General features: G+C 41.6%; 1 protein-coding gene across 5 annotated transcripts in view; it reads left to right on the top strand.

Moving 5' to 3' along the window:
* The window catches only part of glrbb (glycine receptor, beta b), a 104514-nt gene that overhangs the window by 76674 nt on the left and 2840 nt on the right, over nucleotides 1-25000 (top strand). For 2 of the 5 annotated variants that reach the window (XM_061976586.1, XM_072914882.1), the window contains exons 8-10: nucleotides 2502-2654; nucleotides 5192-5344; nucleotides 18330-18670. In XM_061976586.1, coding sequence (XP_061832570.1) covers nucleotides 2502-2654; nucleotides 5192-5344; nucleotides 18330-18670 — 647 coding nt within the window. Of the gene's footprint in view, nucleotides 1-2501; nucleotides 2655-5191; nucleotides 5345-18329; nucleotides 18671-25000 lie in introns of those variants that run through there. The other 3 variants (XM_061976587.1, XM_061976588.1, XM_072914883.1) reach the window with 2 other exon arrangements.

Here is a 25000-nt window from a genome sequence, read left to right as displayed (position 1 = left end):
ATATCGGCTGTACAAATTTACTTTACAAAAGAAAAGTGTGGGATACTTCTCTTGTTGCCTTATTTGTATTTGACTTTATTAAATGTGTTTATATTATCATTTGGTGCAGCCAGGCTGGAGCAGGAGGGGAAAGGAAGACAGAGGGGGAAATTGCGAGGACAAGAAGGGGATAAGACAGAGAGACAACAACAATAGCAAACATAACAATAACAACAACAGCAATAGAGCAACATCAGCAAATAGGATATGTACAAATATGATGGTAAAAATTATAGCAAAGAAGCAGTTAGTGAAATAAATATTAATACCACAGAAATGACAATGAGCATCATTACACTACAAATGGAGCAATACAAATACCAATAGAAATATCACTATTGATAATGAATAATAACAATAATTACTTCTAATTATCAACAATACAATTGTTTCAAATGCAACAATACATATATGTAATGATAACTTAAAATACAAAAGAAAGCAGATAAATGGAGGGGAAGAAGAGAAGCCAACTATATTAACCTTGTAGATTGTTATAGTAACAACAAGCCAAGCTTTGTCAGTGTGCCATGTGTTACCCTGATTTTCCTTTATGTCTGTGCTTTTTTGTCTGTATGGATGTGAAATGGTCTTACATTGTATTCATTATGGTCTGGTCACCTACTCAGTGGCCTAGTGGTTAGAGTGTCCGCCCTGAGTTCGGTAGGTTGTGGGTTCAAACCCCGGCCGAGTCATACCAAAGACTATAAAAATGGGACCCATTACCTCCCTGCTTGGCACTCAGTATCAAGGGTTGGAATTGGGGGTTAAATCACCAAAAATGATGCCCGGGCGCGGCCACCGCTGCTGCCCACTGCTCCCCTCACCTCCCAAGGGGTGGAACAAGGGTGATGGGTTAAATGCAGAGAATAATTTCGCCACACCTAGTGTGTGTGTGACAATCATTGGTACATTAACTTTAACTTTAAAAAGTCTTGAATTTCCCTTGACACCTGCAGAGACCTTGTAATAAAGGTATTATTTGTTGCTAGTTGGTCTATATCTCTTTCGTCTTTTTGTGTCTTCTTTACGTTAATACGGATACAATGTTATGCAAACATGTACTTTTAACATTCTTATAGACCAGGGGTCGGCAACCTTTACCAGTCAAAGAGCCATTTTGACCAGTTTCACAAATTATAGAAAACAATGGGAGCCGCAAAAATTTTTTGAAATTTTAAATGAAATAACACTGCATACAAAGTTTTTTTTTTGCTTTGTGCTATGTATAAACCAGGAGTCTTAGACACGCTGCCCACACCTTTATGTGGAATTTGAAAGCTGGTGCGGCACGCGGGTTTTAAATGAATGGCTCAGCGTCATGCGTGATCAGCCACACGTTGTATGGAGCTTCCGCTTGCTCACGTCGGCGACAGCAAGGCATACTTGGTCAACAACCACACAGGTCACACTGACAGTGCCGGTATAAAAAAAAAAAACTTTAACACTCTTACTAATAATGCGCCACACTGTGAACCCACACCAAACAAGAATGACAAACACATTTCGGGAGAACATCTGCACCGTAACACAACATAAACACAACAGGACAAATACCCAGAATCCCATGCAGCCCTAACTCTTCCGGGCTACATTATACACCCCCGCTACCAAACCCCGCCCACCTCAACTTACGCACAGAGGGGGGGTTATGTGTGAGGGAGCAGGGTTGGGGTGGGGGCGGGGTTTGGTGGTAGCAGGGGTGTATAATGTAGCCCGGAAGAGTCAGGGCTGCATGGGATTCTGGGTGTTTGTTCTGTTGTGTTTATGTTGTGTTAAGGTGCAGATGTTCTCCCGAAATGTGTTTGTCATTCTTGTTTGGTTTTGGTTCAAAGTGTGGCGCATTATTAGTAAGAGTGTTAAAGTTGTTTTATATGACCACCGTCAGTGTAACCTGTGTAGCTGTTGACCAAGTATGCCTTGCTGTCACGTACGTGTGCAGGCAGAAGATGTATATTGTATAACAAGTGTTGGGCTGGCACGCTGTTAATACAGACTGTAGAGGGCGCTAAATGTTGTACCATCATGGCACGCCCTTATTATAGCTGTAAGGGTGAAAATCAGTGAATATTAATCCCGGGAGTTTTCTGCGAGAGGCACTGAAATCCGGAAGTCTCACGGGAAAATTGGGGGGTTCAGCAAGTAAGCTGCTGAACCGCATCAGAGTGATCAAAGAGCCGCATGCGGCTCCGGAGCCGTGGGTTGCCGACCCCTGTTATAGACAAATGATTTATAGTCGCGGAGGAGAGTATGGGTGAAATGTTTCATTCTTCCTCGGTGGGGGCGTAACAGAAAATAATTGAGAAGCACTGGTTTAGAGTAAAGTAAATGCGGATGTCAATCAATGCACTAATAAAGAAGCCATGAAGAATTCACCATACGGACACAATAACTACCAAACCTTAAACTCTGTTCTTCCTTGTAGTTATTCAAGCCCTTCTTTCATCCCTCTTATTCGATAGGCTACTACACTTGTGTGGAGGTTATCTTCACCCTGAGGCGACAGGTGGGCTTCTACATGATGGGCGTCTACGCGCCCACGCTACTCATCGTGGTACTCTCCTGGCTGTCCTTCTGGATCAACCCTGACGCCAGCGCTGCCAGGGTCCCTCTGGGTAGGGACTATTTTTTGTGTCTTTTCCCCTTCATTGTCGTCCACTGACAACAAGATGTGTAAATATCCTTTCCCAGTATTCACGCCAGTACAGTTGAAGTGTGTGTGGGTAATTAGGTGTGAAATCCCAACGGTGTACCAAACCCAAACCACTGGGGAGGATTTGTATGTTTTAGCGGATCACAGATTTTCATGGCCGGCGCGACGCCATCAATCACCTTGACAGCATGAAGGACTTTATCTAGCGAGCATGCGGCTGTGTCCGCCGTGGCCCTGGATGTGATAAATCAACAAATAACAGATGTAATTGACAGATTGGACCTACGGCAAGAGCACCACAAAGTGTGAAGTCCTTCAAAAACCAAAACCAGGTCAAGCTGAGCGAGGGCAGCTGGTTTGAAGTGTTATATTCTTACAAAGTGTCAGCAAATGGAGCACATTAATGTTTGGTTCACTACTGGATGGCTTAACTTTTTTTAGGATGGTGAGTCCTTGGGTCGGCTACTTAAACAAATATGGTTCAAAACCAGCATAGTAGCTGTGGAATGAAACGACAATCCCTAAAAAGAAAAATTGTAAACACAAGATCATTTACTACTGTATTTTTCCGACCATCGGGCGCACTGGATGACAAGGCGCACTGCCGATTCACTATCACTGTCTATTTAGCTGTAATGATACCAAGTACAGGCGCGTATCTAGTCGATGATACTATGATTACTTCGATATTTAAAAAAAAAATTATATTATGTTTATAAACTCAGGAAATATGTCCCTGGACACATGAGGACTTTGAATATGACCAATGTATGATCCTGTAACTACTTGGTATCGGATTGATACCTAAATGTGTGGTATCATCCAAAACTAATGTAAAGTATCCAAACAAGAGAAGAATAAATGATTATTAAATTTTAACAGAAGTGTAGATAGAACATGTTAAAAGAGAAAGTAAGCAGATATTAACTGTAAATGAACTAATAGATTAATAATTCATTTTCTACCACTTGTCCTTAATAATTTTGACAAAATAATAGGTAGATAAATAACACAATGTGTTACTGCATATGTCAGCAGACTAAATTAGGAGTCTGTTTGTTTACTTACTACTAAAAAAGAAATGTTCTTGTATGTTCACAATTTTATTTAAGGACAAACTTGCAATAATAAACATATGCTCAATGTACTGTAAGATGTGCTGTTAAAATAAAGCCAGTAATGCCATTTTTCTGGTCCCCTTTATTTAGAAAAGTACTGGAAAGTATCTAAATACATTTTGGTACCGGTACCAAAATATTGGTATCGGGACAACACTAGTTAGAACTGTACGCTACTTTATATTTGTCAGGTTCAAACACCGAACTATCTATTAAACAAAACAAGAAGCAAGGAATCATGCAGACACAGAGTTAAATTTTGCTCATGAGGAAAAACGTTTGCGGCTGCACACTCAGTTACAGTCTCCTACCACGCTCTAAGGCACAGCCCCACGCGCTCCTCTATTTATTCAGGAGTTCCCTAGTTAACATCACTGAGGCTGCCTCTAAAGGGAGTGGTCACACATATGCAAAGCAGCTTCCAGTACGCACAATACGTGACAGAATGTGCTGGGGGCCTTGTGATTGCCTTGTCTCTGCTTCGTCTGCGTGCTGTCGTCTTATCTTCGTTGAGGTACTTGTACTAAAACAAACAAAACATCTGTGGCGAGCCCACCCTTCATATGCCGTGGAAGATAACAAGTTGTGTGCCCTTGCATGAAGCAGAAAAGAGCACAATAGATAATGACTATAGCAACAGCCTTTAAGCATAAGAGTTGTGTGATAATTTATATATAAATATGCTAACAATATTACAAATAGCAACAGCAGAGGATGAATGCCCCACAACAAGAGGACAGAGAAAAGATGGCGTCAGACTACAACGAACGCGCGCAAATTTTCGGGACTTATGCAGATCCCAAATACCGTACACATCAATAGGTAAGAAAAGTTGGTTTTGCATAATAGGTCGAAACAAAACGCCAGATAATGTCTTCTAATCTGTGCCATTTTGGGGTCCTTATACACACACTAAAACACTTGTATGTTGAAGCACAGCACGTCAGACTACAGTAGCCATAATATTTGAGTGTGGAATGTTCTATATTGTTTATGAAACAAAAAAAGTTTGGGAGTTGTTTGCAAGTGTCATTGAACAGGCGTCGTGTTGCAGTCCACGCGTATCTCCTTATATGGGACTGCCATCTATCGGTCAGATTTATCATTACACCATGTACCAAATAAAATGACTTTGAGGTCAGTGAGCACAAACAGAATAAATCCGTAGAGTTATAAGGCGCACTGTTGATTTTTGAGAAAATTAAAGGATTTTAAGTGCGCCTTATAGTCCGAAAAATAAGTATATTTAACTTCTTTGACGATTCATCTCATATTCCTCAGACTGCAAACTCAATTTCATGTCCAGTTGTGTTTCCTTTGTTCCATTTCAGTCACCCTCTGTCACTTATCACACATCTATGCGTGTTATTTGTGCATATAGGGCTGCATGAATTACATTGCCATCCCTGTCCACTGCCTTCATCTCTCCTTCATCCTCCCTCCAGTTGTTTATCACCTCCCTCACGCCATCATCACCACAACTCCACACGGGAGGCGTCGTCCTCTGACTCCTCTCTAAATGGGACCAGCGCAGGTCAGTCAACACTCAAGTGTGACTATTCTTGTGTATTGCTCTTGACATGTGAACGTGTGGTTCCTCAATGTGTGTCCAAATTGTTGTGAGCCTAGTATTTCTTCATACTGAGGAAATACAGCATATCCAAATTAGGGGTGTCGTGATCAGATGCTGTCATAGGATATCAGTCCAATGTTAACAATACAATGTAATCTGATTATATTCGAATGCATCAAAAATGTCCAATATAAGCAGTCCATTCCAGGCTCCGCTCTATTCAGCATCAACCCGGCGTGGCGCAGTGGAAGAGTGGCTGTGCGCGACCCGAGGGTCCCTGGTTCAATCCCCACCTAGTACCAACCTCGTCATGTCCGTTGTGTCCTGAGCAAGACACTTCACCCTTGCTCCTGATGGGTGCTGGTTAGCGCCTTGCATGGCAGCTCCCTCCATCAGTGTGTGAATGTGTGTGTGAATGGGTAAATGTGGAAGTAGTGTCAAAGCGCTTTGAGTACCTTGAAGGTAGAAAAGCGCTATACAAGTACAACCCATTTATCATTTATTTATTATCAACCCGAGTAAGCATATATTAGAGATGTCAAATGTTTTTATATTCAATTGAACTGGATTCGTTTTTGTAACAAATCTTAATCGATTAAAATATATATATATATATTTTTATTTATTTATTTATTTTTATTTATTTATTTTTTTTATTGTATTTTATTTTTATTTATTTTTATTTTTTTTTAACCTGTCCTGTCCAGCCACTCAGACAAATCATATTGTTGATGTACAGTCGTGGTCAAAAGTGTACATACACACTAGAGATGCGCGGATAGGCAATTATTTCATCCGCAACCGCATCAGAAAGTCGTCAACCATCCGCAATCCACCCGATCTAACATTTGATCAGAACCGCATCCGCCCGCCATCCGCCCGCACCCGCCCGTTGTTATATATCTAATATAGACGATGCAAGGCATTAGTGAGGTTATAAAGCTTTTGCCTGTTAAAGAAAAAAGAGACTGATCCAATGCAGCATTCGCGTGCCACGCTGTCACGACCCAGACGCACACCAGTGCGCAATCATATGGGAGCCGCGCTGAGCGCACCTCTAAGCGCGTCTCGCTGCCGGCGACGGCCGGGTATATGGACCCGACGCTCCAGCGCCATCCATTTTCAGGGCTAGTTGATTCGGCAGGTGGGTTGTTACACACTCCTTAGCGGGTTCCAACTTCCATGGCCACCGTCCTAGCTGCTGTCTATATCAACCAGGGTGAGCCCCACCCCTTTCGTGAGCGCACTGCGCGCGGAGTGACCCCTGTTACGCGCCCCCGGCAACAGGGGTGGCGGGCAGGTAAGCTGCGCGGGCGGACCGCGCGGAGTGACCCCTGTTACGAGCCCCCGGCCACGGGGGTGGCGGGCAGGTAAGCTGCTTACCTGCTGCGCGTGACGCCGGCCGCGGCAAAGGCGGACGAGGCGGGGTGTCGGTGCGGTGGGCGCGGTGGTGACCCTGGACGTGCGTCGGGCCCTTCTCGCGGATCGCCTCAGCTACGGCTCCCGGTGGGGCCCTCTCGGGGGAAGGGGCCTCGGTCCCGGACCCCGCCGGGGCGAGGCGTCGGGGGCCTTCTCCGCTCCGTTAAAGTGTCCATCTCTTTTTTTTTTTTTCTTCTGTTGTGGCATATGCTGCAGGTGCCTGCTCGTTTTTCGTATGTGGGTAACAACATTTAACTATGTATATATATTTCCGAATTGGTTTAACTGCCACCCGCCTGAATCTATTTAAAATCTAATTTTTTTAAATTTCAATCGCCCGACCCGACCCGACCCGACTCGACCCGCTGATAAAATCTAATTTTTTTAAATTTCATCCGCCCGATTCGCGGATAATCCGCGGACTCCGCGGTTGTGCCCGCAAACCGCGCATCTCTAATACACACACACACACACACTGAGCAGGACGGGGTGATCAATACAGATGTCGATACTATCGATACCTAGTATAGTGTATGTTTTTTACTATTACAAAATCTAATAAGGCTATCATAATTGTTACAGTCATTTATTGCAATATTACTTAAAATTTTGATTGTGGTATTTTACTGTAAAAAAATACTGTTAAATCTTGTTGTTTTTTTACAGTGTATATAATTTAGATTGTTCTTTAGCTTAAATCCGCTTCCGTCAGTCTACCCCAGGGCAGCTGTGGCTATGAAAGTAGCTTACCACCACCAGGTGTGAATGAATGATGGGTTCTACATGTAAAGCGACTTTGGGTACTTAGAAAAGCGCTATATAAATCCCAGTTATTATTATTATTATTATTATTATTTAATGTTGTCCTCTTGCAGAACTGAGCGCTGCATTAGGGTTGCTGTCCATGGTGCTGAAGGTCAGCATCGTCTCCACTTAACTATTCACTATGTCCCACATGTATATTACAGTATATTATATGTGTATAATATATACAGTCGCAGTCAAAAGTTTACATACACTTGTAAAGAACATAATGTCATGGCTGTCTTGAGTTTCCAATCATTTCTACAACTCTTGTTTTTTTGTAATAGAGTGATTGGAGCACATACTTGTTGGTCACAAAAAACATTCATGAAGTTTGCTTCTTTTATGAATTTATTATGGGTCTACTGACAATGTGAGCAAATGTGCTGGGTCAAAAGTATACATACAGCAATGTTAATATTTGCTTACATGTCCCTTGGCAAGTTTCACTGCAATAAGGCACTTTTGGTAGCCATCCACAAGCTTCTGCTTGAATTGTTGACCACTCCTCTTGACAAAATTGGTGCAGTTCAGCTAAATGTGTTGCTTTTCTGACATGGACTTGTTTCTTCAGCATTGTCCACACATTTAAGTCAGGACTTTGGGAAGGTCATTCTAAAACCTTAATTTTCCATCCTCTCACCTGCTAGTAGACACAATGTGGCCATGCGCCCACAGGCTGGTCCACTTTGACATCCCCCGAGATGGTGAGAAAGACACTAGTTGCAGCAACGTTTGTTAACCCTTTGTGAGTATTGTGATTGAATCTTCATCTAAACGGAATTATGTGAGCGTCCTGTCGGTCCGACTCCCAGTGAGAGTGGAAATTGTACAGCAAATGTTTGTTTTATTATGGTTAGTTTTCATGTTTAGCACCTAGCAGTGCTGCTAATACTACAATGTCTCAATAAAGCTGTATCCGTTTAGCACTCGGCTTCTAAAACTCATCCTCTTTGTTTTCGGGCTCAGAAATATAAGGTCCTGGATAATAATTTTTCCCAAAGTAGTCCTTGTTTGCCCTCACAAAGTCGACCCGATTAGCATTGTTATTGATGGAGAAGGGATCTGTGGTTGCTAATTCTACGTCACAGGGCTTTGTGAAATGTATACTATTTGACCATATCTATTTATTCGCAAACTTTATAAGTCTTTTGGTGTCTTAAATCAGATAGCGTCAATATAGAGGCAACTTGTTTCTCCACTCTACTGGTACTGTAAGTAATAGATAGCAATGTGTACTGCATCCTGAAATGAACAGGTAGCCTGTGCAAGGACGCAAAAACAGGAATATGTGAATATGACTGAATCTATAAAATCTTGACAACAGCCGAGCAGCAGCGTTTTGGACTGATTGCAGGCAATCTATTGATTTTTTGTTGATAGGTAAAGAGTGATTTACAATAGTCATGATGTGAGGAAACAAGAGCATGAATGACCGATTCCAGCTCAAAATAAGATACTATGAATCTGAGTTTAGAAATGGTTCTGACGTGGAAAAAGCAGGAGTGGGTTACATTAAAAAATGCATGGATATGACCCTACGATTTCTCAGACGTGAGCGCACATTAGCACCAAGGGACCCTAAGCAGTTGGCTATTTTTGAAGTTCAATCAGCTGAAGATTATTACTAGTCATCAAGTCTTTTTCAGACAGTTATTTAGCGTATTAATTTCATTTGTTCTATCGGTGTTAAACGAGCAATATAACAGAAGGTCATCCGCGTACGTGTGAAATGAGGGACCCTCAAATTCCCAATGATTTCCCTGAGTGGAAGCATGTATAAAGGATAGGTCTCAAAACTGAACCCTGCGGAGCCCGCATGAGAGGGGGACGAATGCTGACTTATGAGGGCCCACAGTCGCAGAGAAAGATTTAAACTATTGGAGGGCTGTTCCTGAAATGCTCACCCAGTCCCTCAGATCTCAGATCTGTGCTGAGTTCCTTTGACTTTCCCATTGTCGCGTTTGTAACCGAGTCTAATGACTGCATCACACGAGCCCTATTTAAATGGGTTCAGAGAAGTCAACAAGTGTCGTCAATCATAATCGCACTGCAAAAACTGATTAAGTAAGATTAAATATCTTAAATAAGGGTTATATTTGTTTATTTTAGATTTGATGACCTATATTGAGTAAAAAATGCTTGAAACTAGACTATCAACTGATGCAAAGCTGCGTCATCAACACTTACAAGTATAAAACTACTTTTTTAAAGTAATAATTTCTTACTTCAAGCATGAAAAAAAAATCATGATGCTGATCGCATATCATTATGTCAGGATAAAGGCACTAGCATTTACTTAATTTAAGAATATTGTTCAACATATTGAGCAAAAAGGTCTCTTTTTTTTCGACCAAGAAAAGTGCACTCGTTATTAGTGAGAATGTACTTATTTTAAGGTGTTTTTGGGTTCATTGATGTTAGCTAATTTTACTTGTTTTGGAAAGTCTTGACAAGCCGAATTTTCTTGTTCTATTGGCAGATAATTTTTCTTGGTTCAAATAAAATACCACATTTTTTTTTCATTTTTTTTTTTCTTGTTTTTGAACGCTGACTTTTTGCAGTGCACTCACATGAAGTTAAGAGGCCATGCCATGAAGCTATTTTGATTTGATTGTAACTTTTTTTACATCACCAAAATAGATAATGTATTTTGCTGTATGTATACTTTTGACCCAGCGGATTTGCTCACATTTTCAGTGAATGTTTTTTTTTTTTGCTCTATCACAAAAAAAAGGAGTTGTAGAAATGATTGGAAACTCAAGACAGTCATGACATTATATCCTTCACAAGTGTATGTAAACCTTTGGACACGACTGTATATTGCAAATACTGACATGTCGAACCACGTTCCACTCTCTAGAACACCTGTGCTATGTTGACACAAAGCACACAGCTTCTGGTAATACCAGGGAGTCTTCCATCCAGGTACTAATCAGGCTAGTATGGTCGGGTTTGATTAGGAGTCCTGGAACCTTAACAAAGCCGGCTTAATGAGATGCGTGGTGGGGGCTGGGATCCACCAGTCTTGGCGATGTATTTATCAAGTCTCAGAAGGAACATTCCGTTAATGGAAGGGGAGTGACGCTGGTTAATGGGGGTTAAAATTCCTTCCTAAGTGGCGCAGTAATCGTTTCTGCTCTTGCCTGAGCTGAGCGCCACGGTGGAAGAGGGGAACTGTAACCTGTAATTTGGACACAAATTCGTAAAAAGGCTTTTATTTGTTGCTACAGGTCATTAAGGCTATCACAGGTATTCTACTGAAGGAACAATCACTTGTCGTAAACTGCAGCAGATACGGGAGCTTTTGGGTTTTTGGTATTTATAGTACTGAGGTGTGACAAACTGTCAAGACCAAAACACATCTGGTGATTCATTCTAACGGTAAGGAGGCCATAGAAACTGTTGGAACAAGGCAGTTTCAAAACCAACCTAGAAGGTGGACAAATTATTCATAGACAATAAAAAAGTGAATAAAATATGTTTCAAAAATGCTGCCTTAACATTCTCAAATGTTTGATTGGTGCTCGAAGCCGCCCAGAATCTGACCTTGTTTGTTAGTTTAGTTTAGTTTATTATTTCTTCGGTCAGTGGTCAACAAAATAAACAAACAGTTTTACATAAACAAACAGCTGTACATTCATAAATTGAAAATGTTGCAGAGCGAAAGGGTTTAGGCTGAAGTTGAGCACGTATTGCGCCTAACTCTATAAACAATGTCAAATACAAGATGAGCTTCCAAAAATTATGAAATTTCCTTTGCACAACATATTATAAATACACCTTGTACACAACATAAATACTGTTCAATTATATACACAGTGAAGACATGTGAAATATCCTTGTACACATGTTAGTTAAACCTTTTTACCAATTATATACTATATACAAACAATTATACTTCCATTATTATTTATATCCCACATTTAGTTTGTAATTAACATTGATCATAGTATTAACTACTGTGTTGATTCAAGAGTGATATATTTTTCCAAGACATTGGTCTTAAAGTGTTTTTTAAATGTGTGAATGGAACTGAAACATTTGAAGGAATGATCCAAGCTATATTAGCGTCCCTTCACTGGCTCCCTGTGCGTTATCGAATCAATTTTAAACTCCTTTTATTTGTTTTTAAATGTCTAAACAACCTCGCGCCAACCTATCTCTCCGACCTCCTTCAGCCTTACTGCCCCACCCGATCCTTAAGATCAGCCGATCAGCTGCTGTTGACGGTCCCTGACACAAGGCTGAAGCTTAGAGGTGACAGAGCTTTCGCCGCTGCTGCTCCCAAGCTCTGGAACGACCTACCTCTGAGTATTAGACAAGCCTCCTCTCTTCCTGTTTTTAAATCTCTCTTAAAAACATACTTTTATTCCATGGCTTTTAACACTGAGTGATATCCATCCTGCAATGGCGCCCCATAATACACATGCTGTGAACCTGTTTTTATGTTTGTATTTATTCTATTTTATTTATTTATTTTTTTATCGTGTTTTGTTTGTGTTGTGTTGTGTTTGCTCGGTACTCGTATTATCTTTTAACCTGCCCATTGTACAGCGCTTTGGCTACCCCTGTGGTAAATTTTAAATGTGCTTTATAAATAAAGTTGATTTGATTTGATTCCACAGATGAACCCCCCTGACAGAAACACATTTACTTTTTAAGCTCCTTCTTATGTTTGCTTTCTGAAAGACAGCTGAACCTCTGAGGTCATAGGGACTATCCCTAGGTTTGAACCTCTCCTGTAGACACCCAGGCAGCATGTGGTTATGAGCTTTGTACGTCACAATAGCAGTGTTGAGGTCAACAAGATTGTGCAGTTTTAATGTTTTTAATTGAATAAACAAAGCATGGTATGGTCGTGATAATCCACATAATTTACAATTCTAATGGCTTTCTTTTGAAGCAAGAACATAGAGTTGATTTTTGTCTTAGTTCAAATATGGCAAGGACACAGAACACAATGATCGTGCAGGAGGGCTGCACAATTCATCAACATTGGCATTTGAGTGACAAACATGTTCGCCGATCATAATTGTTGAACCTTTTCCTCCTGGCGAATCGAAAGTTTTAACAGGAAACAGCAAGTTTGTGTGTGCTGCAGTGGAGGCAGCCAGTACGCTAATGACAAACACCACTTGCACCTTGGAAAAAAGTTTTGATGGTGACTAGAGATGTCCGATAATGGCTTTTTTGCCGATATTCCGATATTGTCCAACTCTTAATTACCGATACCGATACATACAGTTGTGGAATTAACACATTATTATGCCTATGGGAGGATAAAGGAGTTGATATCAACGGAGACACATTTAATCATCTGAGGTTTGCAGATGACATTGTTGTCTTGGGAGAGCAAATCAGTGAAGTGGAATACAACGCGTCCCACAGGGTTGCGTTGTATCACCAACACTATTTACATTGTACACCAATGATTGTAGGACTGTGCACCCTAGCAATTATATGGTGAAATTTGCGGACGATACCGTGCTCCTAAGCCTTCTACACAAGGATACGGACCCCTCTGTGTACCAAGACGAGATAGACCTATTTATTAGGTGGTGTGACACTAACCATCTTATTTTAAATGTGACCAAGACACAGGAAATGGTTTTGGATCCGAGGAAAGTGACTGACCATGAGCCAGTGGTCATCAAAAATCAGGAAATCACCCAGGTATCCTCATATAAATATTTAGGGGTTCATATTGATAATCTTCTCTGCTGGAAGACACATTGACAAACTGTGCAATAGACTGCAACAGAGGCTATATTTTTTGCGAAGATTAAGATTGTACGGCGTAAGCAGCCACATCATGATGATTTTCTACCGTGCCATTGTAGAGAGCATCATTAGATACGGGATCACCTCATGGTTTGGCAACCTAACCGTTAAGCTAAAAAGCAAACTGGCCGGCATGCATAAAACGGCAATGAAAATCGTAGGGAGGAAAGAATATGAGCCTATACAGAGGATCTATGAGCAGGCAGTTAGGAAAAAAGCTAAGAAAATTATTTCCAACTCACAACACCCACTCTTTCCTGAATATGGAACCCTGCCATCAGGGAGAAGACTCCGGGTCCCACTATGCAAATCTAACCGCCTTAAATTATCATTTGTCCCAGCCTCCATTAAGCTGACCAACAATGTGCAATAGAATTTTAATACATAGGTTAGCACTTTTTTAGCACATAGCACTTTAGAACTAAGCACTTTAGCACACAGCACTTTATCCATGAGCTCTAGTGCAATGCACATTGGTACTTTATCTTTATCTCCATACTGTAGATTTTATGCCTACATCAAAGTGCCACCTATGTCTATCAAGCTCCATGTTCTGATGTTTAAATGTTAGTTGTATGGTTGTGGTTGTGTCTGTGCTTGTGTTTTTGTTCTGTTGTTTTTGGGTATGTTAAGAAAGCAATGATGCACTGTGCCCAAGACAAATTTCCCCGCGGGGACAATAAAGTTGAACCTTGAACCTTGAACCTTGAAGATATGCTTAAAGACCTTGCAAATGCCAGCAAATGTTGTGGATTGAAAATGAATATGAAGAAAACAAAAGTTATGGCAAATTCCGTGGTACCTCCTGGACCTGTGACTGTTAATGGAAATTAAATTGATTAAGTTAATGAGTATATCTATCTGGGGCAGAGATTTAGCCTGAAAGAAAAGAGTCAAGAACAGGAGATAGGGAGGAGAATCAGATTGGGCTGGTGCCAATATGGAAAACTGAGCAACATCATGAGAGGAGAAATACCGTTAAGCCTAAAAAGAAAGGTCTTAAATCAACGCGTGTTACCAACCATGACATATGGAGCTGAAACCTGGGCATTGTCAAATAAAATGGAAAAGAAAATAGCAGCAGCACAACACAACATGGAAAGAAATATGCTCGGAATCACATATAAAGACAGAAAAACAAATGAATGGGTGAGAAAACAAACGCAAGTCCAAGACATTATGAGAACTATCAAATTAAGTAAGTGGAAGTGGGCTGGACATATCAGTAGGAGAACAGATAATAGATGGACTTCCCTAATGACATCATGGAGACCCATGATGAACTCACAGGACTCTAGATAACTACATTATTGCTGACATTTATTTTGCTTCCCTTAGCTGCACATTTAGCTCCAAGTTAGGTCATTCTGTGAATGTCTCTGATTTTATTTGCTTCTGCGGAAAAAGGGAAAATGTCGGCTCGGATTCGCCGTTGTCACGGACATTTCCGCCATGTTTGATGTTAATACGCTCACGGCTGATCACCGTGATCCACCTGAAATGTTTTATGACGTATAATCGCCCGGCCCCATCACTAACAACGGAAAGTGATTTTTCTGCATTTTTTTTCAGGAGAGAACACACAGAAGCTAATACAAATAATAACAGAAGAAGTGAACAAATGAAAAAGATGGTTTGACAAAAACAGACTATCTTTGAATCTCACTAAGACTAAAATAATGCTATTTGGTAACAGTAGCAGAGAAAGTCAAACACAAATACAAATAGACGGAGTAGACATTGAAAGGGTAAAAGAAAACACATTTTTGGGTGTAATAATAGATGATAAAATGAATTGGAAATCTCATGTAAAAAAATATACAACATAAAGTAGCAAGAAACACGTCAATAATGAATAAAGCAAAATATGTTCTAGACCAGTGGTTCTCAAATGGGGGTACTTGAAGGTATGCAAAGGGGTACGTGAGATTTTGTTTTAAATATTCTAAAAATAGCAACAATTCAAAAATCCTTTAGAAATATAAATAAAATCTTTTTTTCCAAATAGTTCAAGAAAGACCACTACAAATGAGCAATATTTGTGCACTGTTATACAATTTAATAAATCAGAAACTGATGACATAGTGCTGTATTTTACTTCTTTATCTCTTTTTTTTCAACCAAAAATGCTTTGCTCTGATTAGGGGGTACTTGAATTAAAAAAAAATTTCACAGGCGGTACATCACTGAAAAAAGGTTGAGAACCACTGTTCTAGACCAAAAATCACTTCATATTCTCTACTGCTCACTAGTGTTACCATATCTGAGTTATTGTGCAGAAATATGGGGAAACAACAACAAAAGTACACTTCATTCACTAACTGTGTTACAAAAAAGATCAATTAGAATAATATGTATTGTTGGATATAGAGAACATACAAACTCGTTGTTTATTAAATGACAATTATTGAAAGTCAACGATTTGGTGCATTTGCAAACAGCTAAAATGATGCACAAAGCAAACTACAACCTGCTAGCCAAGAATGTACAACAATTCTTCTCAACTAAAGAGGAGAAATATAACCTTAGAGGAAAATCTCATTCAAAACATTTGTATGCACGTACAACACTTAAAAAGCATGTCTGTATGTGGAATTAAATGATGGAATGGCTTAAGTAAATAAATGAAACAAAGCATTATAATGATTCACTTTAAGTGTTCACAAAGTACACAGAACAAGAATTATGATAAACATCTTGAACCCTTTTTTTTATTGAGACAAATATTATTTACGTATTTATTTTTGTTTACTTCCATCCATCCATTTTCTACCGCTTGTCCCTTTCGGGATCGCGGGGGGTGCCGGAGCCTATCTTATGGCGTCACATTAGTGCCAAAAATCCGAGCGCATAAAAACTGTTATCGCGCACTGATTCTCCACTTCGTGCGCGCGCAGTGCCTTTCTGCGCGCGCGCGGTGCCTTTCTGCGCACTCTCTGTGTACTCCTGGCATTTCTCCTCGCGCTGTCATGTTTCTTTTTGGCACTTTGGGGGCGTATGCTTAGACGGCCCCTTCTTTCTGATTGGTCAGGCGAAAAATGCTGAAAAATGCTCAGAGCCAATCAGAAGTATAGCAGGGCGGGTCATCGTCAATATGTATCAAGATTTACGGAGAAAGAAGTGGATAAAAAAATGTCGCGCGCTGATGAAGGTTATTTCATACCACATAAACACAATACAGGGTATTACAAAATGTGACCCAAATAAATAATAAGACAACAAACACCATAATCACATCTTTCAGCCATAACTGGTCCACCAGCAATAACATCCAACCATAACATTATTTTATATTTTCACTTCTTCTTGAACATTTGTTTTCTAATTTATGGAATTTCTTTTGATTCAGCCATAAAATTAATGAAATAATCTTTGAATTTTGTTTTTAAAATGTTAAAAATAGCTTTTAATAATGTATTCTGAAGCAGTTTAAAATAATCAGAGAACTGACTAACACTGACCCTACACAACTATGTTGCACAATTAAGTCTTTTTTTTTTTAAAGCGAAAGAGGTAATTTCAACAGGTACAGCATCCTATGTCATATCTACATGTAATAAGATTTGTAACAAGGCAAACCGTTTGTAAATTGGTCGAAAATCGAGCAAGTTATGGTAATTTAATTAGTACATGTACCATTGACATCAATGTAATGATTGAGGCTAGATGGCTACAACGTTGCTACACTGGAGAATGATTGGTCATATGAAAAATGCTCACAGCCAATCAGAAAGAAGGGGCCGTCTAAGCATACCCGCCCCCAAAGTGCCAAAAAGAAACATGACAGCGCGACGAGAGATACCAGGAGTACACAGAGAGCGCGCAGAAAGGCGTCGCGCGCGCGCAGAAAGGCACCACACGCGCGCAAAAAGGCACCACGCGCGCGCAAAATGGTGTCGCGCGCACGCACGAAGTGGAGAATCAGCGCGCGACAACAGTTTTTATGCGCTCGGATTTTTGGCACTAATGTGACGCCATACTATCTCAGCTACAATCGGGCGAAATAATATGGTATATTATTTATGTATTATTTATGTGTTCACTGTTCAGTTACAGAGAACAAGGACATTGGATAAAACTGCTATGGTATGAAAAGGGGTAGGATTAAATAAGCTCTGCTTCTTCCTACTCCTTTTCGGATGTGCTGTAATGAAACAACTGAAATTTGCATTACATTGCATCGTATGCATGCTCCAAATAACAAGAGAAACATAGCCAGGACTTGTGATCTCGCTAGAAAGATGTCCAGGCATCGAGTAATTGTCTCTGGCCCCCTGCCTGCGAGAGGCAATGATGAGAGATATAGCAGATTAGTCTCGCTTAACAAGTGGCTGGCTAGCTTCTGTAGACAACAGGGACTAACGTTTATTGATAATTGGCCCTCTTTCTGGGGCAAACCAGGCTTGCTGATGAGAGACGGCTTTCACCCTAACCAGGAAGGCGCCATCATCCTGTCTAAAAACATAGACTACTGTTTAAGTCACATTTGACTAACTACACTAGAGCAAGCCCGGTCACAGGCAATTACAGAGCCTGCTAGTCCGGGTGAGGAGTCAGTTAAGCTAGAACTAGCCAGTGCCAGGCTGGATAATTCCTGTACGCATAGCATATTATGTTGGATCCACTATGGACTGGACTCTCACAATATTATGTCAGACCCACTCGACATCCATTGCTTTCGGTCTCCCCTAGAGGGGGGGGGGTTACCCACATATGCGGTCCTCTCCAAGGTTTCTCATAGTCATTCACATCGACGTCCCACTGGGGTGAGTTTTTCCTTGCCCTTATGTGGGCTTTGTACCGAGGATGTCGTTGTGGCTTGTGCAGCCCTTTGAGACACTTGTGATTTAGGGCTATATAAATAAACATTGATTGATTGATAAACTGAAACTGAACTGAAAGTGAAAGTAGCAACACTCCCTGTCCTTGCTGTTCCCAGGCATCCTGTCCGTGCTCTCGCTGTCCTCCGAGTGCACCTCGCTGGCAACGGAGCTGCCCAAGGTCTCCTACGTGAAGGCCATCGACATCTGGCTCATCGCCTGCCTGCTGTTTGGCTTCGCCTCGCTGGTAGAGTACGCCGTGGTCCAAGTTATGCTCAACAGCCCCAAGCGCATCGAGGCGGAGAAGGCCAAGATAGCTGCCAAGGAGAAGGCCATGGGAAAGAGTGCCGCCGCCGTTGCTGCTGTTACCACCACCTCCACCGGCACCATCAACACCACCACCAGGAACAACACGGTCAACGGGACCGGGGGGACGCCGCTCCACGTCAGCACCTTGCATGTCAGTGTATCTTCTTTGATTGAGTACTATTTCTGCTTTTGTAGATCTAAAATAAGTCAATTTAAAATATTTCAGGTACTGTCACTCTTCCCACTTCAGAGATCGAATCTAAATGCTTAAACAGAGGAGTCTAATTTGGAGGGGAAAAAAACACGTTCCAACAAGGGCTGGGCCATATGGCCTTTTATTAATATCTCGATATTTTTAGGCCATGTCACGATACATGATATATTAACACGTGACGTGCGGTGAGGTTGATGGCTGGTGAGGCACTGACTTCATCACAGTCAGATTTACAAACATATGAACCCTAAAGAGTATCTTATTCACCATTTGATTGGCAGCAGTTAACCAGCATTCTTCCCTGCTTGGTACTCAGCATCAAGGCTTGGAATTGGGGGTTATTAAATCACCAAAAATTATTCCCGGGCGCGGCGCCGCTGCTGCCCACTGCTCCCCTCATCTCCCAGGGGTTGATCAAGGGATGGGTCAAATGCAGAGGACAAATTTCATTACACTTAGTGTGTGTGTGACAATCATTGGTACTTTAACTTAACTGTAGCACACAAAAAAGCACATTTAATTAAAAAAAACGTTATTATGGTCTTACCTTTACTTATAAAATAAGTCCATGAGCCGCTGTTGTGCTGGATTAATGCACCCCCTGACGAGAGTGTTATATCAACTAAAGCCCTCACTTAAACTTTCCACGTGCAAGATTGAATCTATTTAAAAAAGTGTAACCGAGGGTTTATAAATGTCGCCTATACTGTATGAAACTACAAAATAACAAACACGGAGGCTCCAGTTTACACGAGGACCACTTTATTTACCTTCTTTCAAAAACTTCCGCTCCACTCCAACGTGTCATCACTTCCGCTCTTAGCGCCTTCAAAATAAGAGCTCAAGGCATATACTGTATAACAGCGCATAACAGGAACTTAACATCACAAAGAGGAACGCCCATAAAAATAGGTTACAAAAGTTATTTAATAAGAAGCCAAAAAGTGCAAAAACAATAATGTTAGTGTTGGAAGAGTTGTGAATTAGGTACACCTGCAGTCTGCAGGTGTACCTAATGTTGTGGCCCTGCAGTCATTCTCAACTCCTCCAACACGAACATTATTGTTTTTGCACTTTTTGGCTTCTTATGAAAGAACTTTTTTAAATAGATTCAATCTTGCACGTGGAAAGTTTAAGTGTGGGCTTTAGTTGATGTAACACTCCCGTCAGGGGTTGCCGTGCATTCTACGGCGGGGGTGCAGGAGGCGACCCTCAGCCAGTGCGTCTTTTGCAGCCGTTCTATGATCGCTCAGCACAAGAAATACTTTACACACATACAGTTGTTGACAAAATACACTGTACATTATATACCTCAGCTAACTAAACTATGGAAATGTATAATATAATTCATATAGCAATACGGTCTCACTGCACAGCAGGCCAGCAGTTAGCCGAGTCCACAATCCATGTTGAGGCACTGAGTGACGTGCCTCAACCGTCTCTTCTCAGTATTTGAACGGCAAATGTGAAAATTCAGCGATTTTAAATAAAAATAATCTAAAACGGGTGAAGTTAAATGGAAAATAACTGTATAGTATAATCACTGGACACATATAACAATTTAATTAAAAAAAATTCTTTTTACATTTTTTTTCTTTCCATGATGGCAGGTGAGACCGCGCCTCACCTGCCTCTAGTGACTGCACGTCACTGCACTTGATGCATATAATGACAGTAGTATGATGAATCTATGTGTCTACATTAAAACATTCTTCTTCATATTGCATTAATATATGCTACTTTTAAACTTTCATGCAGAGAGGGAAGTCACAACTAAAAGTGTATTTATTAAACAGTTATTAAGCAGTGGCACAAACATTCATGTCATTTCCAAAACAGAAAGTGCAAAATTGTCAGCGACATTCTAAAACAAGCTATTAGTGCACTTTTGTGCATGATGTCACTAAGATGACAAAACAACACTAAATTAAAGTGCACTTTTTGTACAGAACGCCACTACAATAGTTTAAAACAAATAAAGTGCACTTTTGTGCATGTTGTCACACAAGATATTTCAGTAACTGTTAAATAAAAATTAGCTATTCATACGGTGTCGATCTGGAAACGGAAGACGCCAGCAGGCTCAACTGGGTCAGCGCTGGCTATTTTGGCATTTTGTGGGTGTGGCACCGGCCGGAGATGTTGACATGCGGAGTTTCAAGCACTCCTCATTCTCTAGCGGGGGACTTTTCAAATGATGCTACTTTTTGTAGCAACGCTTTTGCCGCATACTTGACATATCACGGTTGTCTGTTCAACATCTTCCCGCTTGAAGCCAAACCACTGCCTGACGATGGACCCCCTGCTGTTTTTCTTGGGAATTAATTCTTCTTCCTTCCTTCATTTGTTACCAGATTGGCACCTTCTCTCTCTCTCGTATTACCACTCGCACCACCTAACTTTACCCGTATGTGACATATGTAAGAAGGTGCGCTTGTTTTATGTCTCTGTGAGAAGGAGAGACAAGAAAGAGTGAGAAAAGCCTGCAGTGTATTGCCCGCAGCTAAAAGCAACTGCGCGAGAACGTGTACTCCAATATCACGATATAGTCATTTTCTGTATCGCACAGAGACAAACCCACGATATATCCAGTATATTCCATATATCGCCCAGCCCTAATTCCAACATGAGTGATATCCAACCCGTGCATGTTATCCCAATTGGGAACTAATTGAAATACATTTTTCTCCAGAGTCTGTTAGCGTGTTGGGATTGAGGGGATTACCTGACTCCATTGTGCTTTAATAGACCTTCTTGTCAAAAGCAAATCAAAAATAATGAAGCTCAGATGAGTTTAATGACTTTAGCGACTGTCGTCTGATTAGACCCCGTTCACTCCTGTGAGCCTTCAGAGGGCTTGACTAAAGGCTTTTTTGTGGGACTGCCACAAAAGGCCCCGGGGGTGGATGAGATCCGCCCGGAGTTCCTTAAGGCTCTGGATGCTGTAGGGCTGTCTTGGTTGACAAGACTCTGCAGCATCGCGTGGACATCGGGGGCAGTACCTCTGGATTGGCAGACCGGGGTGGTGGTTCCTCTCTTTAAAAAGGGGAACCGGAGGGTGTATTCTAACTATCGTGGGATTACACTCCTCAGCCTTCCCGGTAAGGTCTATTCAGGTGTACTGGAGAGGAGGCTACGCCGGATAGTCGAACCTCGGATTCAGGAGGAACAGTGTGGTTTTCGTCCTGGTCGTGGAACTGTGGACCAGCTCTATACTCTCGGCAGGGTCCTTGAGGGTGCATGGGAGTTTGCCCAACCAGTCTACATGTGCTTTGTGGACTTGGAGAAGGCATTCGACCGTGTCCCTCGGGAAGTCCTGTGGGGAGTGCTCAGAGAGTATGGGGTTTCGGACTGTCTGATTGTGGCGGTCCGCTCCCTGTATGATCAGTGTCAGAGCTTGGTTCGCATTGCCGGCAGTAAGTCGGACACGTTTCCGGTGAGGGTTGGACTCCGCCAAGGCTGCCCTTTGTCACCGATTCTGTTCATAACTTTTATGGACAGAATTTCTAGGCGCAGTCAAGGCGTTGAGGGGATCCGGTTTGGTGGCTGCAGGATTAGGTCTCTGCTTTTTGCAGATGATTTGGTCCTGATGGCTTCATCTGGCCAGGATCTTCAGCTCTCACCGGATCGGTTCGCAGCTGAGTGTGAAGCGACTGGGATGAGAATCAGCACCTCCAAGTCCGAATCCATGGTTCTCGCCCGGAAAAGGGTGGAGTGCCATCTCCGGGTTGGGGAGGAGATCTTGCCCCAAGTGGAGGAGTTCAAGTACCTCGGAGTCTTGTTCACGAGTGAGGGAAGAGTGGATCGTGAGATCGACAGGCGGATCGGTGCGGCGTCTTCAGTAATGCGGACGCTGTATCGATCTGTTGTGGTGAAGAAGGAGCTGAGCCGGAAGGCAAAGCTCTCAATTTACCGGTCGATCTACGTTCCCATCCTCACCTATGGTCATGAGCTTTGGGTTATGACCGAAAGGACAAGATCACGGGTACAAGCGGCCGAAATGAGTTTCCTCCGCTGGGTGGCGGGGCTCTCCCTTAGAGATAGGGTGAGAAGCTCTGCCATCCGGGGGGAGCTCAAAGTAAAGCCGCTGCTCCTCCACATCGAGAGGAGCCAGATGAGGTGGTTCGGGCATCTGGTCAGGATGCCACCCGAGCGCCTCCCTAAGGAGGTGTTTAGGGCATGTCCGACCGGTAGGAGGCCACGAGGAAGACCCAGGACACGTTGGGAAGACTATGTCTCCCGGCTGGCCTGGGAACGCCTCGGGATCCCCCGGGAGGAGCTGGACGAAGTGGCTGGGGAGAGGGAAGTCTGGGCTTCCCTGCTTAGGCTGCTGCCCCCGCGACCCGACCTCGGATAAGCGGAAGAAGATGGATGGATGGATGGATGCCTGTTGGAAGTTGTTTATTATAATCCCAGGTTTAAGGGGTTGTGACATCACAGAGGGACGGGAGGAGTCCAATGATGGTTGACATTATCATGAGGGTTTTTGTCCAAACAGTCCATCTACCGTAAATTCCGGACTATAAGTCGCTACTTTATGGATTTTTCTTTGCATAATGCAAATAGTTTTCATGCAAGGCGTTCTATGGCGCACTGAATGTCTACTATAATAACCAAATATATTGATTATTAAGTTTGGACTCCCCTGATCCAGAGATGTAGGCCCTGGAAGCAAAAATCATATTTAAAAGTTAAAGTTAAAGTACCAATGATTGTCACACACACACTAGGTGTGGCGAGATTATTCTCTGCATTTGACCCATCACCCTCGATCACCCCCTGGGAGGTGAGGGGAGCAGTGGGCAGCAGCGGTGGCCGCGCCCGGGAATAATTTTGGTGATTTAACCCCCAATTCCAACCCTTGATGCTGAGTGCCAAGCAGGGAGGTAATGGGTCCCATTTTTATAGTCTTTGGTATGACTCGGCCGGGGTTTGAACTCACAACCTACCGATCTCAGGGCGGACACTCTAACCACTAGGCCACTGAGTATTTATTGATATATGACTGATTTTTAACACTTTTATGAGACCCCGAGACCTTAAGTCTGTTTTGTTTAACTGTCATTGTCCAAATAATAATAATAATCAACCCAAAACATTGTTGTTGGGAATATTTTCATATTCAAGGCTCTTATTACTAAACCCAAAAGCAATGAAGTTGTTACGTTGAGTAAATGGTAAATAAAAAGAGAATACAATGATTTGCAAATCCTTTTCAATTTACCATATTTTTCGGAGTATAAGTCGTACCGGCCCGAAAATGCATAATAAAGAAGGAAAAAAACATATACCGTATTTTTCGGACTATAAGTCGCAGTTTTTTTTTCATAGTTTGGCCGCACTCCAGTGCGACTTATATGTTTTTTTCCTTTTTTATTATGCATTTTCGGCAGGTGCGACTTATACTCCGGTGCGACTTATACTCCGAAAAATACGGTATAAGTCGCACTGAAGTATAAGTCGCATTTTTGGGGGAAATTTATTTGATAAAAGCCAACACCAAGAATAGACATTTGAAAGGCAATTTAAAGAAGAGTGAACAACAGGCTGAATAAGTGTACGTTATATGAGGCATAAATAACCAACTGGTATGTTAACGTAACATATTATGGTAAGAGTCATTCAAATAACTATAACATATAGAACATGCTATACGTTTACCAAACAATCTGTCACTCCTAATCGCTAAATCCCATGAAATCTTATACGTCTGGTCTCTTACGTGAATGAGATAAATAATATTATTTGATATTTTATGGTAATGTGTTAATAATTTCACACATAAGTCGCCCCGGCCAAACTATGAAAAAAACTGTGACTTATAGTCCGAAAAATACGGTATATTCAATTGAATAGACTGCAAAGACAAGATATTTAATTTTCACACTGAGAAACGTGTTTGTTTTTTTAGCAAATAATAATTAACTTAGAATTTAATGGCAGCAACACATTGCAAAAAAGTTGTCACAGGGGCATTTTTACCACTGTGTTACATGGCCTTTCCTTTTAACAACACTCAGTAAACGTTTGGGAACTCAGTAGACACATTTTTGAAGCTTTTCAGGTGGAATTATTTCCCATTCTTGCTTGATGTACAGCTTAAGTTGTTCAACAGTCCGGGGTCGCCGTTGTGCTATTTTAGGCTTTATATTGCGCCACACATTTTCAACCGGAAGTAGAAATGCCGTTCCGACTTCTAATCGTCCATAGTGTTTCTATTCAAAGGAATTTTACATTCCTCACTCCAAGTAATGTTTGTAAGTCAAA

The sequence above is a fragment of the Nerophis lumbriciformis genome, linkage group LG16 (assembly GCF_033978685.3).
Source record: "Nerophis lumbriciformis linkage group LG16, RoL_Nlum_v2.1, whole genome shotgun sequence".
Classification (NCBI taxonomy): domain Eukaryota; kingdom Metazoa; phylum Chordata; class Actinopteri; order Syngnathiformes; family Syngnathidae; genus Nerophis; species Nerophis lumbriciformis.
Note: the sequence above shows the minus strand (reverse complement) of the source record. Positions and strands in the feature narration are given on the sequence as shown.